Source organism: Ursus americanus, chromosome 14 (assembly GCF_024610735.1).
Source record: "Ursus americanus isolate L20-20 chromosome 14, mUrsAme1.1.p, whole genome shotgun sequence".
Lineage (NCBI taxonomy): Eukaryota > Metazoa > Chordata > Mammalia > Carnivora > Ursidae > Ursus > Ursus americanus.
Window position 1 is genome coordinate 56248065 of NC_142140.1, and position 21049 is coordinate 56269113.

Here is a 21049-nt window from a genome sequence, read left to right on the forward strand (position 1 = left end):
GGGTTGTTGGCACCCTTTGGCTCCTGTGAACGTTTAGTGCTTGCACACCTGTTTCCCCTTCTGCGGAGGCACCGAGGCCTGGAATTGCTGGCTCACACATTCATTCTGTGTTTAACTTTGGAGGAACCAACCGTTTTCCACAGCGGCCGCCCCACCTCACAGTCCCACCAGTGACACGCGGAGTGCCACTCTCCACACCCTCACCAGCACTGATTTTCTGGTTTCTGTGTGATTATAACAGCATCCTAAGGGTGATGGGGGTGTGGATCAACAGAGCATTGTCCATCCGTACACTGAGTAGCTGCCACGACGTGGATGGACCCTGAGGACACCGGGCTCAGTGGGAGGAGCCAGACCCAGAAGGACACATCCCACAGGACCCCACTCCCAGGAGGTCCCCAGAGGCGTCCCGTCCACACAGAGAGGAGCTGGTGGGAGCCAGGGCTGGGGCAGGGGCTGGGGAGTCCGTGCTTCCTGGGGACGGAGTCTCCGTGTGGGGAGATGGAACGTTCTGGAGACGGAGGGTGGGGAGGTTTCCACAAAGGGAATGTGCTTCATGCCACGGAGCTGTGCACTTAGAGATGGTTATGTTTTATGTGTATTTTATCACAACTTAAAAATTTTTTTAAAGATGGGGGTCTGTTGGGTACCATTGGAGTGAGAGGCACTGGGTAGAGGCTGGGAGGGCAGGCTTGAGATTTACCCCATCTGGCTGTCTGCCCATGGGAAGTCCCTAGTCCCTCTCTGCTTCAGCTTCCTTAACTGGAAGAAGGGAACAATAATAGTATTTACCATTAAGGGTCTTTGCGAAGATGAAATTAGTCAAATACGTGAAAAACTCAGAATTGTTCCTGCCATACAGTGAGTGCTTAACGTTGAAAGGCACTGGGGGGCCCTGCAGGGAAAGGTCCCAGGGTGCTCGTGCTGTACAGGGAACCTGTAAGATATTTTGAGGCCTAGAGAATAGGAAGGGAGAAATTCTCAGCTCCAGAAATAAAGAAAACTGCAAAATCAGAATTCATACCTTATCAAACGTCTCCGCATCTACACAAATGTGTCAACTTCATCAATTGCTGAATTTTGTACTCATACAGATTTCATTACATTTCAAAACAGTTGCTAGGTTAAATTTTCTCACTTTGCAGGAATTCCCCAGTCTGCATGGTGATTGCCAGTCTTAAATTGCGTGTGTGACTCAGAAAACCTCAAACACGAAGTTATAAAAAACCCTTTTGATTTTTAAAAAAATAACAGCCACAAAAGTTATTGGCTAGTGGGGACTGAGGGTCTTTTAACTGGCTGTCCGGGCCGAGGGGCGGGGTCTCCACTGACACTCCTGGTGTTGACACCCCCACCGCCACCCCACCAGGTAAGACCACCCCTCCCTGGGGCATGGCAGTCACAGGATGGTGAGCCAGGGTTTGGACCTGGGCTCGCACCTGCCAGGTGGGTTCACATCTCAGCTCCCCCTCTTTCATCAGCTGCGTGTCCTTGGGAAAGTGACTCACCCCCTCTGAGCCCACTGCTTTCCCGTTCCTCAGAGGGGTGTGATACCGCCTTCATCCTGGGAGGATTTGATGGGTGACCACAGCAGGTCCAACATGTCTGCTGGAGGCCTCTTGCTCAGTGGGGCACTGGGTCCTCAGGACGGTGATTTCCTCCTCTTCCCGGAGTGCTGTGCTCATCTTAGGACTGGAGCGCTGCACACCATGCTTGCAGGGTAATTGGGTGTGTGCATTTCCTGTGGCTGCCCTCGCAAATTAACACGAACTCCGTGGCTCAAAACAGCACAAACTTCTCTCAAGTTTTGGAGGCCGGAAGGCCTGCAATCCAGTGTCTGCACGGCGGGTTTCCTGGGGAGGCTGTCGGGGAGGAATCAGACTCCCTGCTTTCCAGGTTCCCAGGCCTCCAGCCCCTTGGCCTTGGCCCCTCCTCTGTCTGTAGAGCCTGCAGTCCCCCCCCCCCCCCCCGCCAACACACACCCTCTTTCCCTGAGTCCCATCTCTGACCACAGGCGGGAAAGAGCCTCCAGTTTTAAGGATTCATGTGATCAGATTGGACCCACCTGGGAATCCAGGCTCTTCTCCCCATCCCAGGGGCCATGACCTGAATCCCATCTGCCACAGTTCCTTTTGCCACATTGGAGAATATTGTCACCCGTGCCAGGGATTGGGATATGTATGGACATCCTTGGGTGGCGAGCGGGGGCTTTACTTGGCCTATCACCCTGGGGCGTGACACAGTTCGCTTTCGGGGTCGCAGATGTGAACGCTGGCCGAAGAAGTGAGACCTACTAATTCATGCCCTGCTGTGGAAGAAGACGTCCCCAAGCCCAGATGTGTTCAGTCCCAGCTTCTCCGGGTACCAGAGAAATGACCGTGACTTTGGCCACCAATGAACAGGCCAGACTCGAAGGTTACTGTCTACGCTAGTTCGCTATTTCGTGTGTGTGGCCTCCAGGTAACTTGCTGCATCGCTGATGTCATCAGAGATCGAAATGGTCCCAGTGAAAGTGTACGCTGCGCGGCGGGGGAGGGGGGCCCAGATCTCTCCCTGAAAGGTGGGCACGCCCAGAAGCCACAGGGCGGCCCCGGAGCTGTTGTTGGCTTGTACCTGCGTAACCTTGAACCCGCAGCAGACCCAGCCGCCCAGTGGCCTCCGGCAGCAAATAGCAACACAGCAGAGACCACGTCCTACTACACAGAAGGCACTCAGGATGATGATGCGGGACCCGGTGAATTAAGGGCAGCGGTGGGGCTTAGATCCCGGCCCCTCCCGGGGCGCCCACGACCGTCCGCACCCTGCAAGCAGAATGCAGACGTCCGCAGGCGTGTGCGCAGCCTGCCCTCCAGTGCCCGGCGTTTCAGAACACAGATCTCATGATGACGCAGGTAGGGCGAGGCCAGCAGAGCCGGGGAGAACAGCCACCCATAACACAGTCTGGAGGCACCTGGCTGGCTCAGTCCATGGAGTGTGCGACTCTTGATCTCAGGGTTGTGAGTTCGAGCCCCACACTGGGTGTAAAGATTACATTAAAAAATAAAATATTAAAAAAATACGTTTGTTATTCACTGTTCCCAAGGTGGGGGCAGGGAGGGGGGACAGAATGGACAAGGACTTTACTGTGGTTTCTGCTAGCAGGGTAGGCTCGGGACCAGCTAGTCTGAATGATCTCAGTGGGCGCTGTCCTTGTTGTCTGGCCCCTGGTCCTGGGGGGATCCTGGCCCTGAGTGTGAGAGGCCCCCAGAGGAGAGAGTTGGCTCTGTCGATGAGTTTGCATGTGAAAGGCACACTAAGGTGAGTCCTTTGCTGTCTCTGGGAATTAGCCCAGCGCGGGAGGGGCTGCCCCTCCAGTCAGAGTGAGGCCCCCTGATTGTCGAAGCATCCAAATTTCCATTCAGTGGAAAATCCCCCTAGTTTCGTGTCTGATGGGGTCGCCAAGTCCTCGGTCTTGTGGTGTCTTCAGGAAACAGCAGGTGGCAGCCGGTCCCCCCTGGGATTGAGAGGGAGCACTGCAAACCCATTGGCACGCAAGCAGTAGTAAGGCTGCTGTCATGTGGAAGGACGAGGAACACCACTAGCGAGAGTCACCAGGGCCGAGGCAGGTGCTAGCCTTAAATGCAGGCTCCCAGGCCCCAACTCACAACTGCTGATCTGGTTCAGGCCTTCCCTCCAGTCATCCCTGGAGTCCTGACCGGTGGGTGAGAAGAGCTGTGCAGTTTCCAGGGCATCCCCACGGTGGCCCTGGCAGGGAGGCCTCCATGAGGGTCAGGTGACTTACTGGAGACCAGCTGGATGACCGTAAGCCGGTTGCCCTGAACCCCTCTGACTTTTCTCGTAAAATGGGCTGGGTGCTTTCTGAGGACCCAAAGAGATGATGCGTTGAAGGGGCTTTGCACACTGCTCAGCACACAGTAGGTGCTTAGCCAGTTGTCAGAGCTGCTGTTGATTCTTCTAGAGGGGCTACATCTATGCCGGGGCCTTCCACCTCCTTGCCAGCAACCCCTTCCCCTAAGGATTCAGTGTGTCCCTCGGACTTGGGGAGGGAGTCCGCTCCGTCTCCCATCTCAACCATGGCTGTAAGCTATGATGTTGCATTAGCAATTTTTTAGAACAGGAGGCCCGCTTCTGGCCTCGTGATGCCGCACGCTGCGGGGTTAAGTGCCGGAAGCCGCCGGTGGCGTCTTGCAGCTTCTTGCAGCCCTGCGGTCTTCCCCACCCCGTGCCAACCAGCTGTGAAACTGCCCGGACGCCCCACATACCCAGCCACAGAAACCTCGCGTTCGGCCCCACGGGGAGGCTCGTAAAAGGCACTGAAGCTTCCCCCGCATGGCTGCTGCTGGCCACGGCGGCCCAAATATTTACAGACTCGGCTGAAATGAGACACAGCAGGGTAGATCTCACCAGCAGCCCCAGAAAACGTCCTCTCATCCCCTGTCCTGGGGACACGGGGCACAGAGCTGGGAGCAGCCCACTGGGCTGGGGTGTCCCCAGGAAGGCAGGATGGAAGATCCGGGCCTGTAGACACGCCCCTGAGCGCCTGAGCCCTTTCTTGCGTGCTCATTTGTTTAGCAAACGCTTCCCGGACACTTCCTGTGTGCCGGGCCCTGTGCCAAGGACACAGCCACGACCGTGACCGAGACACAGCTGCCTTTGACGCTCAATGGATGACTTCAAGCAGGTGTGGAGACGCTGGCTTCCTGGAGGAGGTGACAAGAAGGGCATCTGGAAAGGGAACAGAATGCACAAAAACCCCCAGAAAAGAAAGGGCGTGGCACCTTGAAGGAACAGAGCCAGTGGAAGCATGGAAGGCTTGGGCTCAGAGTGGGCTCTGAAGCTTGGGCTGGTCAGGGATCAGGCTGCCAGCCTGTAGGTGATGAGGGGCCCATGGTGGGTTTTCAGCAGTTGAGAAGAGGAGATCCCTGCCCTCCCAGCAGGCTTCAAGGGTGACCATCCCTCTCTCTCTCTGGGCCCTTCCTTGCTTGGGCGTCCAAATCCTCATTGTTCCTGGTGCCCCCCCCCCCCCCCCGCCACATGCAACCAGCACTTCCCACATCAGCCAGACCTGGAAAAGGGTGAGCCAAGGCGAGCTCATGCACCAGGCTCTGCCTGGACAAAGGCGCAGCAGGAGGACCCTGTGTGGCCTCCTGGCGTGGGGTCCCCTCCCCAAAGACCAGAATGTAGGCTGGCAAAGCTGACAAGGTTGGTCATCATGCCCCATCCAGACTGAGTCATGCTGGCAGGAAATGCCAAGATGCTATCGGGGGACAGGGCACAGGCGACACTGCTGATAAGAGGGGTGAGCAGGGAGGGATCATGGGACACACTTGGGCTTCTCTGTGGAAGAGGTCTCGGGCTCCAGCGGTAGGGGGAGGCCTGGGGGAGAAAGAGTGGGGAAGAAAGAGGCAGAGAGACACAGAAGAGAGAGCTGCAGAGAGAGACGGAGACTTCTAGAGAAGGGAGACAGAGGCTGAGACACAGAGAGTTAGAAAGAGACACAGACGCAGAGACAAAGGCACACATGGACCCAGAGAGACCCCAGACCCGCAAAGATGTCGAGCTGAGGGGCTGCCGTGCCCCCTGCCTCCCGTGCCCGCCGGGTGGCGCCCAAGAGCCATGCTCTGTGCTCTCCTCCAGCCTGCCTGCCCCGCCTGCAGCCAGGCTAGTCCCTTTCTCTCTCAGCCTCGGCCTCTGGCTCCCACTAGAGCCGGGGGGGGCGGGGGGGGCGGGGGGGGGGGCTTTAGTGGGAGGCCCTAGGCCCCAGGGTGAAGGGACAGAGGTGGGGGCTGGAGCTGGGGCTGGGATCCAGACTGTGTGTGTGTCCCAGGGCTGTGGTGTCTCTGTGTTTGTCTTGAGTGAGGGGGTGTATTCATATGTGTTCCTGTGTCTGTCTGGGGAGAAGGGGCGACTATATGTCGTGTGTCTCCACACCCCCAGAAACATGCCATGACCACCTCTGTTCACCTTCCCTGGCAGCTCTGCTCTGAGTCACTCAAGGAATTTAAGAATTGAAACAGGAAGCATTTGCTGGTGCTCCGTGGGAGGGACCACTGTGTTCCGGAGGACGCTAGAGGAAACAGTTTCTGCAGAGACAAGAACTGATGCTCACACACTCACTGAGTAAGATTTAGGTTCCACTAAACCTAAGTACTTACGATGTGCCAGGCCCTAGTCAGGATACTGCTTTCATACTGGGGACTCAGTTTCCTCATCTGTGAAATGGGCCTAACGTTAGCACCTAACTCTTAGTTTCGCTATTAAGTGATTGAGCTCAGTTTTGTAAAGCTCTTTGAACACTGCCTGGCACAGCCTAAGGACTAGTAAGTGTCAGAAATCATCTCACTTAATCCTTAGAATTACAAGCACATCCATTAAAGTTTGGGTCAGTGGGAGCCCCTGAGAATCCTCCTCACATTGCTAGGGATTCGATGCTTGTCTTAAAGACCTGAATAAGTTGGATGTCCAGGTATGTCTGCACCAAAACGTCCCTTTTGGTCTAGTCTAGCTCAGTGGTTCTCAAACTTCAGGAAAATGAGTAGACTAGATCATGCTGGGTATAGAAATCTGAGCCAGCTCCTGTTCCTGTCACCAGAGACTTAGCAGTGAACAAAACACATGAGAATCCCTGCCCTAGGGGAGCTTCTGCTCAAGTGGGGAAAACATAATAAGTGAAGTTGATTTGTTTGCTCAACAAAGGTGAGTTATTATAATTGCTTATTATCCATCAAAAGCTTTCAATACACTTAACCATCTGCCTTCCAGAAAGATGGTACTAATTTATACTAGCAATGGACATGAGTACCCATTGCCTTGTATCCTCAAAAAATCTAATATTTTCAGATATCAGATATCTTTCTCAAATATAAGAATGGGGGAATTCTAGGGTGGTTAAACACTTTTGCATGTGAACCTTTCTTTTATAATTTCCCACTGACGTCTTCTGTGTATCCAAAATAGCATCCATGTTCTATGCATGTATCTCTCTATTCTTATTTATTTCTAACAACTCTTTCCATATGAAGGATGCCACTTTTGAACATGTTGGTGGCAAATAACTCCTGTTTTCAATAAAGATAGACTAGAATAACCCAATTTACCAACAGGGACCACCATGAGCCCTCATTTGCCAGATATCTTAGCAATGAATTCCTTATGAAATTTCACTGGATGGGGACAGAGGTCCAAGAAGTAGTAGCTATGAAGAGAGCACTCCTGAGGCAAAGCCTTTCTTAGCTAAGGATCCGTGTATCCATCTTCTGAGATAGACTCAGCACTCAGGGACTTTTCTAATGCATAAAATAGATCATGCCACTCCCTTGCTTCAAACCCTCCCATGGCTCCCCACTGCCTTTAGAAGAAAATCCAAATTCCTTTTTTCCATGCCCTTCTCAAAGCCAGTCCCACCCCTCCACCATATTTTCCTTTTTGCTTACCCGCAGGTAGAGAGACACCTGAGCCCTCCCATTAGTTCACTCCTGCCATGTTCCAGGGGCTCTGCCCCTGCCTTCTGGTGTGGCTTTGGGGAAGTGATTTCCCTCTCCGAGCACCAGCGTTCTCATCTGAGAAATGGGATAACAACAGTACCCATCTCATAGAACTGGCGACAGGTAAAGCAGGGAGGTACCGTCCATTTGTTTTCCCCAGTTTCTCCCTTGGGGGGACCTTGGCAAACAGCAGCTGTCCCAGCGACTCACTTTCTTGGTCATAAAATGAGAATACAAAAGTAAGTACTATGACGGGTCCAGCGAGAACAGACTCAGCCTTGAGGAGTCAAGGACTGAATTGGACCTGGTAGGGATTGTAGAGAACTCATGCCCCATCCACAGAGTGCCCACGGCTGCGGCTTAGAGACCTCTGATCCAAGGGGACAAAAGTAGGTAAGAAATCTCTTCTGCATCACAAGAGCATCTGTGATTCCAGATTTTGTGATGCCAAGTTCAGTGGACCCGCCGTGTGCGGTAGGGACAAGTTGGCCCACACTCGCCCTGTCTTCCCACTCCCTGTATTGGTGGGATGCAGGCCACTCCCATTCGTGCTCCCTCTGCCTCTGACCACCCACCCTTCCCACTTCCTGCTCCTTCTCTGAATTCCCTCAGAAGCTTCCCAACGCGCCTTTTCTCCTAAGACAGCCAGAAGTGATGTGTGCTGATTTCTTTTCTAAGCCCTGGCTCTTTGATTCTAGAATGTTCAGGGGGATATATCCTGAGGGTCTAGAGTGAGTGCCAGGCATTCCGAGATTCTGGGAGTCCATGATTTTGGCGATCCCACGACTCCGAGCCTCCCAGGTCCCGGAGCTCAGGGACTCTGAGCTTGTCACCGTCTGCCTGGGTCTTCCATAATTGCCCGTGACAGATAATATAGTGTCTTGAGGCAGAAACCATGATCCCTCTAATCCAGTGGCCCAGGCAGAGGGCTACCGCCCGCAGCCACCTGGCTTTCCTAACGGCTTAATGAGAAAGTCAGAATTAATTAGAACTGGCACCCAGCACTCACTGGGCTCAGCGTGGCTGGCTTGGCCTCCCTATGCTAAAGCCCGGCATCCCCGGGCCTTGGTCTGACCTGTTAGAGACACCAGTGACTGTGATGCATGAGGCCTGACTTAGCCTGCTGAGGGGAGGGGGGGTGGCTGCGGCCATGGTGACCTGGTTCTGCAGGTAGAGCCAGCCTGTCCACCTGCCCTGGAAAGAGTGCACACCAGCTTGGGCCCTCATTATGCCACTTGCCCTCTCTGGGCCTTAGTTTCCCTCCTTTGTGCAATGAGCTCAGCCTCATACTTTGCTGTGGATTACGTGTAAATGGCTCAGCATTTGTGCTATCATCTATCCTTGGGCGCATGGACAGATTCCCAGAAGGGATACAGCCAGCTTATCATTTCAATAGCTGTTATCAGAAAGATGATGCCATTTCACACTCTGAACCCCGATGTGTGAGATTGCCCTTTTCCCAAAATAGGCCCCAGCAACATGGTAAATTATCCTTTTTCATCTCAAACAACCTGATAGATTTAGTTTTAAAAAAGGGTGTTTCTTGGTAGTTTTTCTTTTATAGCTCGTTTACTAGGAGTGAGAGTAAGTTCCTTTCATGTGCTTAGAAGACATTTGTATTTCCTGTTCAAGAACTATATGTCTTTTGCTGCGTTTTCTATTGGGTTGTTGGTCCTTATTGATCTCTGGAAGCTTTTTACATATTTAGGAAATCGGCGTTTTGTCTAGCATGTCTTGGAAAAGTTTTCCTAACTTTGTCTATTGACCTTCGTGTGTGTGTGTGTGTGTGTGTGTATGCAGGAATTTTATATTTGTATGCAGTTAATTACTAATCTTTTAATTAAAGGCTTTAGGGCTTAATGTCATGCTTCAACGCTCTGGGATTGCTATTTTGAACTCCCATGTTCTCTTCTAGTCATTTTATAGTTTCTCTCTCTCTCTCTTTTTTTTTTTTTTGGAAACCATTGTTAGGGGGTGGGGACCCATCTGAAATTTATTTTGCTTTTAGTCACTTTCTGGTTTTTTGAGAGAGCGTGCCAGCAGGGGTGGGGGATAGGGGCAGGGGGTGAGGGAAAGAGAGACTCTCCACGTCCAGCACGGAGCCTGACGCGGGGCATAATCTCACCACCCTGAGATCATGACCTGAGCTGAAATCATGAGTCCGATGTTTAACTGACTGAGCCACCCAGGCGCCTGGCTTTTAGTCACCTTTACAATCTGCATCTGAAGTCTGATGATTGTATGAGGGACATCAGCATGATTGCTGGAGGTGGGTGGCTAGTGTCTGGCTAGGGTTCTGGCTCTGCCATTTTTCACGGCGTATCCTTAGGGAAGTCACTTATCCTCTCTATGCCTCAGTTTACTCATCTGTAAAATGGGAGATAATAGCGTCATGTGAGAATTAAGGGAAGCTTTTATTATTATTTTTTTTAATCGAACACCCGGAACACCATCTGTCGCTTAGCAGGCGCCTTTTCTGTTTTGCTATTTTTGTTTTTATCTGCTTTTCTTTGAGGAGTCAAATTGCACTTCTCTGTGACTATTCTCTCAGCAGAGCCAATTAGTGAGAGACTACGCTTCAGGAACATTCTAGATGCTTCACCGGCAGCAGTGTATCCTCATAACAATCCCACTAAATGGATGGGGACCTCGAGGACAAGGGAGGGTAGGTTCCTTCCTCAGGAACTTTCAAGGGTCAGGGTCAGGGTCAGGATTGGAGTCCACTCTCTGTCTTGTTCTGGACTCAGCCTCCCTCCCTCCCTCCCTCCTCCCACCCTCCCGGGCACTGCTAAAGGACTTCCCAGTGGGCCCAGTGAAACTGGCTTCTAAGTCCAGACATAGAGTCATTGAGGTCAAGCCAGAATCCTGGATACCCAGAACTGGTCAGTCCTGTCCTGGCAGGTATGTCAGTGGGTAGGGACAGGCAGCAATCAGGGAAGGCTTCTGGGAAGAGGGTGCTTGGGTAAGCGTGACTGTAGAGACTAGCTGGGCCTGAGAAAGGGATTGCAAGGGTGGAAGAAGACAAGCAAGGAATTGGGGCTGGGTGATGCCCTGCTCACAGCCTCCTGTGGCTGCTAGTGGCTTTAAGTCTTGACTCCTGATTTTCCCTACTAGGCACACACTGAACTAATAGTTGGGACTCCTTCCTGGGAGTGTTGAACTCCCACTCATCAGCCAGAGACCAAGCCCCAATGCCCACCCATCTGGGAAGCCATCCCCACCTACTGGCCTTTCTCAGCCTGGGATCTCCTACTTAAGCCTTGACCACATAGGGCTGGGAGTGTCTGTGTCCTGCTATCTGTCCCCATCTCCCCAACTAGAAAACCTTTGAGGGAGGGGCCCTAAGTTGGGATCTTTCTGGTGAGCAGCACTGCCCAGCCCAAGCCAGCCCAGACACACAGTAGGTGCTTGCTGAATGTGTCTTGAAGGAAATAAGGGAATAAATGAATAACAAATACAAACGTGGGTCACTTCCCTCCTCTGACCGTAGCCTTCCAGGGCTCCCACATCCCTTGGGGTAAAAGCCCAAGTCCTCCTCCCCCCTCCAACCTGCCCTTTTAACCACGCCGCCCTCCCTTCTCCCTCTCTCTCTCTCCCTCTCTCCCTCTGTTCCAGCCACAGGGCCTCCTCCCCGCCTTCCCCCAACAGGCCTGGCGGGGTCCTGCCCCAGGGCCTTTGCACTGGCGGTTCCCGGCTCCGCCTGCAGTACTCTCAACCAGGACCCTCTTCACAGCCGAGGCACTCCTGGCCCTTCACGACTCAATCCAAACGCCACCTCCTGAGAGAGACCTCCCTTGACCCTCATCTCGGTCTAAAATAGCCCGCCAATCTCCTCTCTTCCTCCTTTCCCTCCCTGGCCCTTCCCGCGATCCGAGGCACCGTGTCCGTACATATTTATCTCCATTGCGCGTCTCCTTTCTGTGCCTTTCGGCCGCAGGTCCCCCGGGCGCGTCCGTCCGCCCGGCGCGCGGGAGGCACCGCCACGTCTCGGCCGCAGCCCGGGGCCCGGGCCCGGCGCCGCCGCGTCCCGCCCTCCGGGGCCCCCGCCTGCTTGCCGGGCGTGCCCAGGCGGGCGGGCGGGCCAGCGCGGGGGCGGGCGGCAGGGCCGGTCGGGCGGGCGGGCGGGCGCGGGGTCCGGGCCGGGGCCGGGGCGCCGCGCGGGCGCCATGGAGGGGCTGCGGCGGGGCCTGTCGCGCTGGAAGCGCTACCACATCAAGGTGCACCTGGCGGACGAGGCGCTGCTGCTGCCGCTCACCGTGCGGCCGCGGGACACGCTCAGCGACCTGCGCGCGCAGCTCGTGGGCCAGGGCGTGTGCTCCTGGAAGCGCACCTTCTACTACAACGCGCGGCGGCTGGACGACCACCAGACGGTGCGCGACGTGCGCCTGCAGGACGGCTCCGTGCTGCTGCTCGTCAGCGACCCCAGGTGGCGGGGCACGGGCACGGGCGGGCCGGGGGTCCTGGGGGGGAGGGGCGGGCGGGGTCCCGGGTGCGGAGGGGGGCAGAGCGGGGCGGGGGAGGCGGGAAGGGTTAGGGAGCGGCGGCCCCGCTGGGAGGAGGCGGGAGGGCCCGGCTGGGGTCCGGGGTGGGGTCCGGGGGGTGGGGTGGGGTGGGGAGTGGGGCCCGGCTGGGGTCCGGGATGGGGAGTGGGGCAGGGCTGGGGGGAGGCGGGAGGGCCCGGCGGGCGTCGGGGGTCCGGGGTGGGTTCCAGGGTGGGGAGGGGGGCAGGGCCGGGGGCGGGGGGATGCAGGAGGGCGCGGCGGAATGGGGTGGGATGGGGACAGGAAGGTGGACTACGGGCCTCCACAGGGCCTGAGCTCCGGCTATTCTGGGAACTAGATGGGAGGAGACTGGAGACAGGCAGTGAGAGGCCTGGGGCGGCTGGGTACCCCCGATTCCTTTTCTTTTGCTCTGCCCCCTCTCTCTGACCTGCCCTGTCTTTCTTACTGTTCCTCTGTCTCAGTCCCTTCCTCTCTCAGTGGTGCTGGCCCTGTTTATTTCATTTCCGGTCATTGTTCCTGTCTCTGTATCTCTGTCCATGACTGTCTCTGCTGCTTCTCTCTGTGCGGCTCTCTGAGTCTCTCTGCCTTCTCCTCCCTTCTGTCTCCCTCACCAGTCCTGTCCTGATGCTCATTCCCCACACTCTGACCTGGCCATGTGGGGTTTCCAAAGAGGTCCCCTGGCCAAGGTGACGCATGAGCGGCATCTCTCTGCCCAAGGAGGTGTCTGCAGAGAGCACATGGAGAGGCCTGGGGCAGCCCAGGGAAATGCTGCAGGCCACACGTGGTGAGCTGGACAGTGAGGTGGTACCGGCGGCCAGGGGAAGGACCTGAGCCAGGATGTGTAACCCTAGAGTTTATGGGGGTCACGCTCGCTGGGTTTGGCCTTCAGGTTTTAATCTGCCAAGCCTGGGGTGATGTTTTGAGAGCGGGAGCCTCAGATGCTGGTCCTGGAGGCTTGAGGTGGGGTAGGAGAGCTGCCTCCCCAGGCCCTCTGGAAGGAAGGTCTCTGGGTGGGATGATTTGGGAGTGGAGGGGTGAGAGTTGTCATTATTTTGTTTTTTTAAGATATATTTATTTATTCATTTGAGAGAGAGAGAGAGAGCCAGCGAGAACAGAGCAGGGGGCAGGGTCAGAGGGAGAGATGGAAGCAGGCACCCCACTGAGCAGAGAGGCTGACATGGGCTCTAGTCCAGGACCCTGGGTTCATGACCTGAGCCGAAAGCAGATGCTTAACCGACTCAGCCACCCAGGCGCCTCGAGAGTTTTTTTTTTTTTTTTTTTAAGCTTTATTCATTTATTTGAGAGAGAGAAAGCAGGGGATGGGGAGAGCAGAGGGAGAGGGAGAGAGAGTCCCAAGCATATTCCATGCTGATCGCAGAGCCCTGCATGGGGCTCGATCCCACAACCCTGAGATCACGACCAGAGCCAAAACCAAGAGTCTGACACTCAACGGACTATGCCACCTAGGCGCCCTGAGAGTTATTATTTTAAACAGGGTTGTAGCAACAGCTTCACTGATGAGGTGACAGTTTGAGTAAATTCCTAATGTAGGTGAGGGAGGGAACCAAGTGGATATGTGGGGGGAGAATGGTCTGGGCAGAGGGCACAGTCTGCGCAAAGGCCCTGGGGCAGGACCAGGCCTGATGTGTTAGAAGAGCAGTGAGGAGGCATGTGTGACTGAAGCAGACTGAGTGAGGGGGAAAGAGGAAAGAGAGGAGGGCGGGGAGGGGACAGGGCGGGTAGTGCGGGGCCTTGGGGGCCCATGATGAAGACTTGGGCTTTTACCCTGAGGGAGGTGGGAGCCCTGGAGGGCTGTGGGCAGAGAAAGGCAGGACAGGACTCAGGAGCTCACAGGCGTCCTCTGGTGGCCACTGTGGAGGACAGACTGTGGCGGGTGGAGGGCAGAAGCCTGGGGACCAGGGCAGAGTTCCAAGTAAGTGATGGCAGAGGCTGAACTAGGGCCAACTTGCTGTTCTTGCAGCTCTTTAGGCAGAGTTCTGCCTCAGGGCCTTTGCACTGGCTGTTCCATCTGCCTGGAATGGTTTCCACCTTGCTTCCTCCCTCCCTCAGCTCTGTTGGGCCTTTGTTCAGATAATATTACAGTGTAATCTTCCCTGACCACCCTCTTTAACATTGCATCCTGCTAACGCGCCCCACCCCTGCTTTATCTTTCTCCCCAGCACTTATCAGGAGCTGACTTCTTCATTTTTCATTAATTTTTTCACCTCATCTCCTCCCCTAGACTGTAAACCATATATGCGGGCATTTTTGTCCTCCTCCTCACTGCTGTCTTCCCAGTTCAGTGCCTGGCACATAGTAGGTCCTCAGTAAATATTTGTTCAATGTGTTGTTCCTGGAGGTGAGGAGGGGCTGCTCAGAACACTTTCCTGGAGCTCTAGCAGTGCCTGGAAGTGGGGGAGGGTCTCAAGGCTGGAAGTGAGTCCTGGGCAGGTTCCGGAAGATGCAGTGGCCCGGCACTGAGCGGATCAGGCCTTGCGTGCCAAGGGGAGGGCTGCATTTGGCCTGCAACCTGTGTCTTTCTGTCCCCGTCCTTCAGGTAGTTGGAGGACATGGAGCTATGACCCAGGGGACTGGAGGAGCTGGCTGAAGGAGCAGGCTGGGGTTGGGGGCACCTTCCAGAGGCGCCTCCCAGGAGCCCTGACTTCACGCTGGGTAAGTCTCTAGAACTTTTTTTTTTTTAGATTTTTTTATTTTTAAGTAATCTACACCCCACGTGGGGCTTGAACTCACAGCTCCAAGATCAAGAGTCACATGCTCTACCGACTGAGTCAGCCAGCCGCCCCTCAAGTCTCTAGTACTGCTAATGCAGAAGGGACCTTACAGATTGTAGAGATCACAGATGTGGAAGCTGAGGCCCAGACAGGAGAAGGGACTCACCGCTGTCAACTGTCACCCCTCTCCACACCATCATGATTTTTGCCCCTTGGGTAAGGACGTGGGCCTTACCTTCTCACTTACGTTTAGACTAACTTTTGTTGCCTCTAACTGACAGGAATGATGTTGCCCTGACTTGCTGTGTGACCTTGGGCAAATCACTCCCTCTCTGGTCTCTGTTACGCACTTTTTTTTTTTTTTTTAAGATTTTCTTTATTTAGGGGCGCCTGGGTAGCGCAGTCGTTAAAGCGTCTGCCTTCGGCTCAGGGCGTGATCCTGGCGTACCGGGATCGAGTCCCACATCGGGCTCCTCTGCTGTGAGCCTGCTTCTTCCTCTCCCACTCCCCCTGCTGTGTTCCCTCTCTCTCTGGCTGTCTCTCTGTCACATAAATAAATAAAATCTTAAAAAAAAAAAAAAAAAAAAAAAAAAAAAGATTTTCTTTATTTATATGACAGAGAGAGGCAGCGAGAGAGGGAACACAAGCAACTGGGAGTGGGAGAGCGAGAAGCAGGCTTCCTGCTGAGCAGGGAGCCCCATGCCGGGCTCGATCCCAGAACGCCGGGATCACGACCTGAGCCGAAGGCAGAGACGCCCAAGGACTGAGCCACCCAGGCGCCCCCCTATTACCCACTTCTTACGCAGAAAAGACTGGGCTTTGCTTGGCCGGTTTGGTTGACTTGCATCTTTGCCTGCAATTCCTGAGACGGTCACCAGGTGGCTCCAAACAGCCAAGCTCGCGCCGCGGGTAGGGGCGGTGGGGGCAGGGCCAGCGGGAAGGAGGGGACGGCTGCCTGTGTCACTGTCCAAGTCAGGGATGTTAGGGAGAGGGAAAAAGAAAAGCTGGTGTTTCACCCTTCCCCGGGCCTGGCTTGAAACTGTTTTATTCCCTCTTTGCTGCCGTTGCAAGTTCTGGGCTCCTGGGGTGTTCAGTGAAGTACTGGCCTGACCTCCTGACCAGCGGCTGCCTGCGGCCTCGGATGCACCCGACGGAGCCCCTAGCATGTCGCTGCTCCAGCCGAGCCAGCAGCGGGGGAGCCTGTGTGACCCTGAGGCCACGGCTCTCCCACTTTGGGGCCTCGAGTGCCCAGTCTGCAGTGGGAACCAACGTGCCATCTTGGAAGGCTCCCGTGTGCAGCCGGGGATATGACACGAAGAGAGGCGCAGAGGGGAGAGGAGAGGAACTTGGGGACATCATCCCTCCTACCTTGTACATTCTCTGGGTCACACCTGTGCCCAAGCTGTGCCCCCTGCCTGAAGCACCTTCTACACTCCTCTCTGCCACTTCAACTCACCCGGGATTCCAGCCTCCTCCACGAAGTCTTCTGGGATTCCCTCCTCACCAGCCAATGAGCACTTTGTCCTCTTTGGGGCCCCCACGAGCCCCCTCTACTGTGAACAGCCTTGGCTGGGCGGCAGGTGCAGCCAATTACTGATGAAATCTCCAATGAAGACAGGTGGAGACTGGAGGACCCCAGCCCTCCCCCAGCTCTCCAGCATCCCAAGTGCATGCCTCCGGCCCCAAACACTTCCCCATGGTGCGCCTGTGCCCACTCCCTTGGCGGTGTCCTCATCCCCTAAATCCCTCTGCCTTGTCCCCTACACGGGGTCTCCTGGTTGGGTCTGAAGGGCCCTGGGTAAGTGGGCGGGGCTGGGGGACCCGTATCCGTAGAGCCATGAGGCACAGGCGGTGATCATGGGGGCATTGCAGGCAGCGTGATGTGGGAATTCTGGGGACGAGACCTACTGGGTAGAACGCCGGGCTCCGGTTGGACCTCTGACCCGCGCTGCGTGCTGTCAGGACCTCTGTACAGACCCTGTGGGGGTTGGGGGAGGCGTGGGGCTGGCGCACTCCCTCGAGGGCAGTGTTCGCGGTCCAGGTGCTGGCGTGACGCAGGGCAGAGGCGCGGAAGCCTGGGAAGAAATAATGTTTTAATTAAGAGTGGTGTTGGCCGCAGGGCCGTGAGCGTGGACAGGTGGGTAGTCAATGGCAGCCGCGGGGAGAGCCACGCTCCCACTGCCCTTTGCTGTCACGGGGATGGCGCCAGGCGCCCCCGGCGCTGCTCATTCGTTTTCCGAGCCCGAGCGCTGGAGGTTCGGTGTGGGTGACCTGGGTTTCACCTGCGCCTGCGACCCCTCCGGCGCCCAGTCCAAGACCAGGTACCTCGAGACCCCAGTGCCCGTTCCTTGGGGCTCCTCTTAGGGCAGGGCCTCCACTCCCTCTGTTGTGGTGGGTAAACTGAGGCCTCAGCTGTTTGCAAGGCACCCTTGGGGCCTGCAGGGGGGGAAAGAGCTAGACCCCTGCTCCTAGCTGGTTTGGCTCTATCATCACTTAGCCACAAACACATACCTGATATGTGTCTGGGGCGCCGCTGGGCAAGCTTGGGGGCCTGCCCCCTAGGGCCTGGCAGGAAAGTGGGGGCTCTTAGTGATCACCCAGCTCCATTCCTCTGCCCCCACTGCCTGCCGGAGTCTGCGTGGCTTCCTTCGCGGGCTTTAACTCACTCTAGACTGATAACTGCCCCATGGTGGTAGCCAGGATTATGGCCCATTTTACAGATGGGGTATCCAAGGTCATCTTTCTCTGGGCTGCTGCCGCAGCAGCCCCTGAATGGAAGGGTCCAGCCCGTACAGCGTCCTTGATGAAGAAGGGGAGGGTTTCCTGCTTCTCGACTGAGGGTGGGGGCAGCTTTTCAGCCCGTTTTGACATTTAACAAACACTATGCAAATTACATGCAAATTACCACCCATTTCTTAAGCCTCGACAGCCCAGGCGTGTACTGAAATTATAATGTTGGACCTGTCCGTTGGTGTTTGCATGGAGGAGGAGTACAGAGCCTCTCCTTCCTCCTCCTCCCTTCCATTTCACTCCCTTCATCCTCCCCTCCCTCCCCACTTCCCTTCCTCCCTTCCTTCCCTTCTCCTCCGCCTTCCCTTTATTCCTTTTACTGCTTTTCTTCCTTCACGTGGTTCCTAGAAGGCCTCCCAGTCCCGAGGTGAATGCAAAACGTGACAAAAGTAGCTCCTAGTGTTCCCATTTCCCAGATGAGATGCAGGGAGGCACAAGTCTGGCCTGACATCCCAGGGCCACATGTAGAAAGTGATGTCCCCCACTGAGTGTCATCATGAACCAAAGTGGACAGAGCCTGTGACCCAAGAAGGAAGATGACAGTGGCTAGAGCAGTCAGGCCGTTGCGTAGGCTCCAGGCTGGGCAGGGCTTGGCAGAGCCCAGACGAATCATCCTGGAGGTTTTTGGCTTCAAGTGGTGGGCTGCCGCAAGCTTGGATCTGGAAAACTCTGGCCTTGATGGACTGCACTCCTCCAATCCTGCTTTCTCCTGCTACTCCCTCGACATGTTCTTTGAATTCTGGCCACCGCCAGTTTGCATGGTCTCTCTTTGGCAAACTCCTATTCATCCTTCAAAGCCCAGCTGCAATGCCCCCTTCTTCGTGCAGTCATTTCTGATCCTCCAAGAAGAGCCTCCACTTCCCTCTGGGCTTTGGTTACACTAGATCTCTCTTTGGTCCAGCCCCGGCCACTTGGGGGCTGCAGCATCACTGCCCACTCGGCTCAGTTCCAGCACCTACCTGGTTATGACACACCCCGTGTGGGCTCTGCGGTGCTCCCTGTGGGCCTGTGGGTCCTGCAGCCTCCGGCTCAGACCTGACGCAGGGAACTGGAAGGTGTGTTGGTCCTCCCTGCCTGATGACTCGAGCCTGGGGCCCCAGGGTCACATCACCGGGTCGGGACCAGGTATAGAAGGGCCATCTTTAAGTGCATATGAATAAAAGATTAAGTGTTTCCAAACAAAATCAAGTTCAAGTTCCCGAACTTGGTCTCCTGTCTTCCCTTGCCCGGGTGAGCGCCTCTTTCCACGTGCAGGCTCTGCCCTCCGCAGGAACAACTTTCTCCTTGACTCCCAGTCTGGGTGACCCCAACCGGCTCCTCCCCTCTCTGGGCTGTGAAAATAGGGGAAACCTGCCCCCCACCCCCCGGGGGGCCTCTCAGGCTCCTGGCTCCGCCCCGGGAGCAAGTCTGGGCTGCAAGGAGTTTCGAGTGAGACCTGGCAGCCACCATCTCTTCCTGGGGCCCAAGGCGTCCTGGGGAGGGGCCACGTCCCGTCTCCCGCCTCTCAGCTGCCCACTTGGGTTGGTCTCCCAGAATCCTGGGTGTGAGGGGTGTTCCTGGGTGGCAGGTAGATCCAGGTGGTTCCCAGAGAGGGCATCTGTGGCTCAGCCAGAAACTGCCAGCGCCCAGACTCCCTGAGTCCGTCCTTCTCTGCCTCACTCTCTCCCTCTGTGACTCCAAGCCGGGTCTTGGCATTCTCTGGCTCTGCTTGTTTGTTCCCTGAGCATTTATTGAGCGCCCTCTGTGTGCCTGGCACTGTGCTGGCTGCTGGAGATACCAAGACAGACCCTGCTCCAGCTCCCACAGACAGTGAGACAGGTTGTTCACTGCATCAAAGCACCCCGATGAGGGGGGAGAGGGCCCCAGGAAGTGGAAACTTTCACAAAGGTCAAGACACCCCCCCTTTGACCCTCATGAGGCTGGAGAGTCAGCAGAAGACGCATGATGCTGCAGGATGAGAGGCTGCTCCTGGGATCCCGGCGATCCCTCCCCTGGGCTAGGCCCCCAGTCCTCCACTACATGACCTTGGCGGATCCTTGTCCTTCTGTGGGCCTCACTTTTCCTACCTGTCCAAGGAAGAGGGGTGTCGAGTGGCTGGGCCAGGAGCTGCTCTCATGGTACAGGCTATTTTTTGGCAGAGAAATCCTGACTCATTCCCGCACTCAAATGGGTTTGAAAAAATCCTCCAAGGGGAAAAGAGTTGTAAGAAACGAAACAAAATTCACAGAGTCAACTGCCCAGCCTGCCATCTGACTCACCTGCGGTGGAAGCAGCCTCACTGCCATCCCCCAGACCATTAGGGAACCTTGCCTCTTTCTTCCCCTGTTGGCCCCTGGTGCCCACTGAAGGCTGCTGGCCTTCCCATGAGGGCTCCAGGTCTGGCTCTGAGGGCTCCTGACTTGCCACTGACCTCACACTAGTGCTCTGAGCTGCAGACCCACTCAACCTCTTGCTGAGTCCCACATGGGAGAAATGTTTCCTGGCCTCAGGGCCTTTGCATGTGCTGTTTCTCTGTATGCAGCACCCTCTCCCATCCTCACCTTTCATCTTCTGATTTGTATGTTCGATGTCACTTCCTTGAGGAGGACCTAAACAAGTCATGTCCCCCCGGTTTTGCATTCTCACATCATCCTGTTCTTTTCCTTTGTAGCATTAATTATTTATATTATTACTTATTCAGTGTGTATTTTTCCCAGTAGCCTGTGGGCACTGTGAAGGCTGGGATGGGTCTCATCTGGTCACTGCTGGATTGCACAACATTTAATAAACCAGTGTAAGGGAGTGGGGAGCCAGGAACACCCTCACTCTCCAAGCTCAGTGAGGGACCCTGCCCCAGCTGCTGTCACCACTGTGTCCGGCTCTAGGAGGCCAAGGGGCACAGAGGCTTGGAATTAGGATTCCATGCACTCCAGCTCCTGCCACTGTGATAAATGGGGAAAATTCAGAATTAATTATTAACTGCCCCGCTGAGCTGGCCTGATCTGGACAGATAGTGTCCTCGCCGCCACGTCTGCTCAACATTTCTCAAGAGTTTCCAAGAGGTTGAGAGGCAGCTGGCTGAGGGGCGGGGTGGGGAGAGGCCCAGAAGTCACTGGAGCCAGATGGCCCTGGGTGCAAAGCCTGCCTCTGCTGGGCTTTTTTGGGCAACTCACTTTCCTTCTTTGAACCTCCATTTTTCTCATTTGGAAAAAAGGGGGGGGGAATCCTCATCTGTTGGATGAATTTATTGAAGGAATCACTTTGAATTAACAGAGGGTGGTCCACAGTAATCATAGAATAAATGCTGTCGAATCTGGCAGTTGCCTCTGGAGGCCTAATTCTTCCCCCCGACCCGGCAGAATAAAATGGGGTCAGTGTGGAAGGCTGACTCCTTACCCACAGGTGCCTCTGTCTCCCTTAGCCGGTGAGCGATGGCAGATGGCAAACATAGGTCTGAGTTGTAAGAACTGCTCCAAGACAAAAACCACAAAGGAGCAACTGTCTGAACTACTACTTCCTTTTCCTTTAGATTTCCCGAGGGCCAGACCCCACTGCCAGGGCA

The 21049-nt window shown here is 55.4% G+C and overlaps 1 protein-coding gene across 1 annotated transcript; it reads left to right on the forward strand.

Moving 5' to 3' along the window:
* The first annotated feature begins 11622 nt into the window (after positions 1-11622).
* Positions 11623-18881, forward strand: TINCR (TINCR ubiquitin domain containing). Its single transcript, XM_045804303.2, has 3 exons — positions 11623-11910; positions 14544-14659; positions 15790-18881. Exons 1-2 carry the CDS (start codon positions 11651-11653, stop codon positions 14545-14547), a joined length of 264 nt encoding a protein of 87 aa, XP_045660259.1. The 5' UTR covers positions 11623-11650; the 3' UTR covers positions 14548-14659; positions 15790-18881.
* Positions 18882-21049: the final 2168 nt, after the last annotated feature.

What these genes read in the sequence shown, in the direction of transcription:
- TINCR (XM_045804303.2), top strand. Translation starts at nt 11,651, where the DNA reads ATGGAGGGGCTGCGGCGGGGCCTGTCGCGCTGGAAGCGCTACCACATC.